Source organism: Lolium rigidum, chromosome 4, assembly GCF_022539505.1.
Source record: "Lolium rigidum isolate FL_2022 chromosome 4, APGP_CSIRO_Lrig_0.1, whole genome shotgun sequence".
Lineage (NCBI taxonomy): Eukaryota > Viridiplantae > Streptophyta > Magnoliopsida > Poales > Poaceae > Lolium > Lolium rigidum.
This window is the reverse complement of record NC_061511.1, coordinates 217,268,873-217,271,921: the sequence shown is the minus strand read 5'-3', so window position 1 is coordinate 217,271,921 and position 3,049 is coordinate 217,268,873. Positions and strand designations below refer to the sequence as shown.

General features: G+C 51.2%; 1 protein-coding gene across 1 annotated transcript; it reads left to right on the top strand.

The window, feature by feature from the left end:
* Window positions 1-246: 246 nt before the first annotated feature.
* Window positions 247-1,013, top strand: LOC124706068. Its single transcript, XM_047237725.1, has one exon. It carries the CDS (start codon window positions 247-249, stop codon window positions 961-963), a length of 717 nt encoding a protein of 238 aa, XP_047093681.1. The 3' UTR covers window positions 964-1,013.
* The last annotated feature ends 2,036 nt before the right edge of the window (window positions 1,014-3,049 follow it).

The window sequence follows — 3,049 nt, the reverse complement described above, 5'->3', positions numbered from 1 at the left end:
TCTGTGGCCACACTCACTCGCTCACCAACCGACCAACCAGCTCCCCCGAATCGATGACGAGGCAACGGCACTGCGGATCCGGGCCCACCCGTCGGCGACGCTACGGGCTGGAATGGGCCCCACGCTTTTGCGTAAGACGCGCAGCGCAACCGCCTGTTCCCGTGGCCGCGCGCGCATCGCATCGCATCGTCCCTTTTTATCTCCGCCGCCCGCGCACGGCACACCGGAGAACGACGCAGCCGAGCCATGGCGGACGAGAGCGACGGCACGGCTGTGGAGAGCCCTCGAGAAGATCCAGACGCTATCACCTCTCAAGGCGAAGAAGAGGAGGACGACGAGGGGTTCACCTTCGCCCCTGCGACGCGTCTGCCCGGCGGCGGCGCGTTCGGCGACGGCCGCGTGATCGGGCACGTGTACCCGGTCTTCGGTCGCCCGCGTTCGCCGCCTCCGACGCAGCAGCCTGAGGAGGAGGAAGCGGGCACGGCGACGGTGCGGGTCCCGCTGCGGCAGCTCCTCCTGGCGGAGCGCGGCTCATCCTCCCCGTCCACACAAGAACCCGACGACGACGCAGACAGCGAGCTGGACGGGGTGCCGGCGGAGACATACTGCCTGTGGTCCCCGGGGACCTCGCCCTCCGCGTCCACATCCCCGGCGCAGTTCCCGAAGAGCGGGTCGACGGGGTCGGTCCTGCGGTGGCGCCAGCGGCTGCAGGTCGGGCGCAGCCACAGCGACGGCAAGGAGAAGTTCGTGTTCCTGCAGGAGGACGCGGCCGGATCCTCGGCCTCCCCCGGGCGCGACGGGAGGGCCGGCGGTATCCATAGCTGGAGCTACTACGGCAGAGGCAGGGGAAGCGGCAGGGGGAGCCGCAGGTCGTCGCCGGCGACGTTCCTCCCGTACAAACAGGACCTCGTCGGGCTCTTCGCGAACGCCAGCGCCCTCCGCCGGAGCTACCACCCCTTCTAACCGTCCCTGGATGTGCTGTTTCTTCTTTCTCTTTCAGATTGTGATCATATACGGCACTGTGTAGAATTTGTTCTTCTGTTTGTGTACATAATACTAGCTGGTAGATCTAATCCCAGAATTACAACCGAGTTGTGTAGATCAAAAAATTTCTCTTCAGTCGCAAGTTGTGGCGGCAGATTCCCTGCAGTTTAAGCGTCAGAATGAGAAACTGAAGCGCACCCAATTCCATGACGCGTCATCTCACTTTATCTCTTGTTATGAACTGTTGGCATGATTATAGTATCTTATTATCAACTTTTGTGGCAAAATCTATGTAGTTTAAGTTTATAACTGAGTTATAACTTGTGAACAGCACCTTTTTTTTCAGTTGCAAATTGCCGTGACAGAAGCTCTGCAGTTCAAGCGTCAGACAGAGAAACTGAAACCCAACATTTCCAAACGCATCCTCTTCCTTCATCTCTAAGCTGTTGGCGTAATTAATCTCTTAATAAGAGTATTCATTAAGCAAACGCAACGAGCTGCAGTTGAGGTGTACAAGCTGTGCACTGTGCAGCTTAATTAAAGCCAGAAGGAGGAGCCATTATGCAGGAATATGATCATGACATCAGGCTGGAGGTTGGTTCAGGCTGGTCGTTGGCCGCGTCGACCTTATCGGTGCTCACCTACTCTTCCTTCCCCGAACTTTACTCTTTAGATTAGAGGAGCTAATTAACCAGTTAGATGAGTTAGGCACTTAGGCTCGTAGTCACGCTCTATCTCGGTTCGGATCAACATGAGAGTAGCGGCAGCTAGAATTTGCAGTTTTGAGAGAGAGGTCGACATGGACAGGAGCTAGCTAGGCAAGGCAAGGAAACATCATGGGTACATTTGGAATACCATAGTTTCGTTTTGCCAAGAAAAAATATCTTGCACTTTTTTGTACTCCGTAGACGGTTAAAACGGTACTTTTCTTCTCTTAGAAGACTAGTGGGCTTGACTTTCCTGTTGGGACTAGTGGGCTTGACCATATTTATTTACTAAGATTTGCTTTATGAAAGTAAATGGAAAAAGGATTGATTGCTGGACGAAGTAGTACCAACAAGATATATTAATCACTAGGTTACGGTAATATGTGCTTTTCTGTTTGGACTAAAAGGTTAGCGGCCCGATCCAAAATCAAGACATACCGTCTCTCTTGTTCGTTTGGGTCGGGGCGGGGGGGGGGGTGATAGACCCTAGCGGGCCAACACATTTTGGTCCACACTGGCCTTTCGCCTCATGTTTCCCCATTTTCACCCAATTGCCTCACTTGAATAGAAAATAATAATGTTGCAACTAAATTAATTTAAATAGTATAGACGCAACATAGTTCACAATCAATGTAGTCCACCAAATAAATAACATAGTTCACACACGAAAAAATTGTGATGAGATGACTACTGGTTTCTGCTAATTTAGACTGATGCTCAATCAAATATGCTTGATGTCGATCTTGAATGTGGGAATCACACATCTAATGATGCACATGCAGGAACACCTCAAACTTTGCTAGCCCAGGCTGCGGCGCAACCAATCCACCCTTGGTCAAGGAGGCCATCATCGCGTTCATCCTCAGCGATCATGTGCAACATGATTGCACAAGCATCATCACCTACCATATTGTCTTAAGGCTTCATGTTCTAGCAGGGTGCCAGACAATATCTCACCGAGATTAGAGCACACCAAATGCATGTTCCACATCCACCTGCAAGCCTCTTGTAGTTTTGCAAACCTCTTCTTCTCTTCTTCGAGAACATGGATTTTCTTCACAAGTGTAGACTAGTCGGGATAGATGCCATTTGCTAGATAATAGGCATTGTTGTATGCATGGCGATTGATCTCATAGTGAATCAATGGAGCATTGCCTTTCGCAAGCCTAAAACAAATCTAAGAGTGCTGGAGCACGTTGATGCCATTCTAAGAATCTGCCATGTCGAAGAAAGAGTGCCAAATCTTTAGACCATGCGATGCAATAGCTTCAAGAATGGTCGTGTATCCATCAATATGCCCTCGATGTTGCCCATGCCATGCAAAAAACAGTTCTTCCACTCCCAATGCATTCAACATA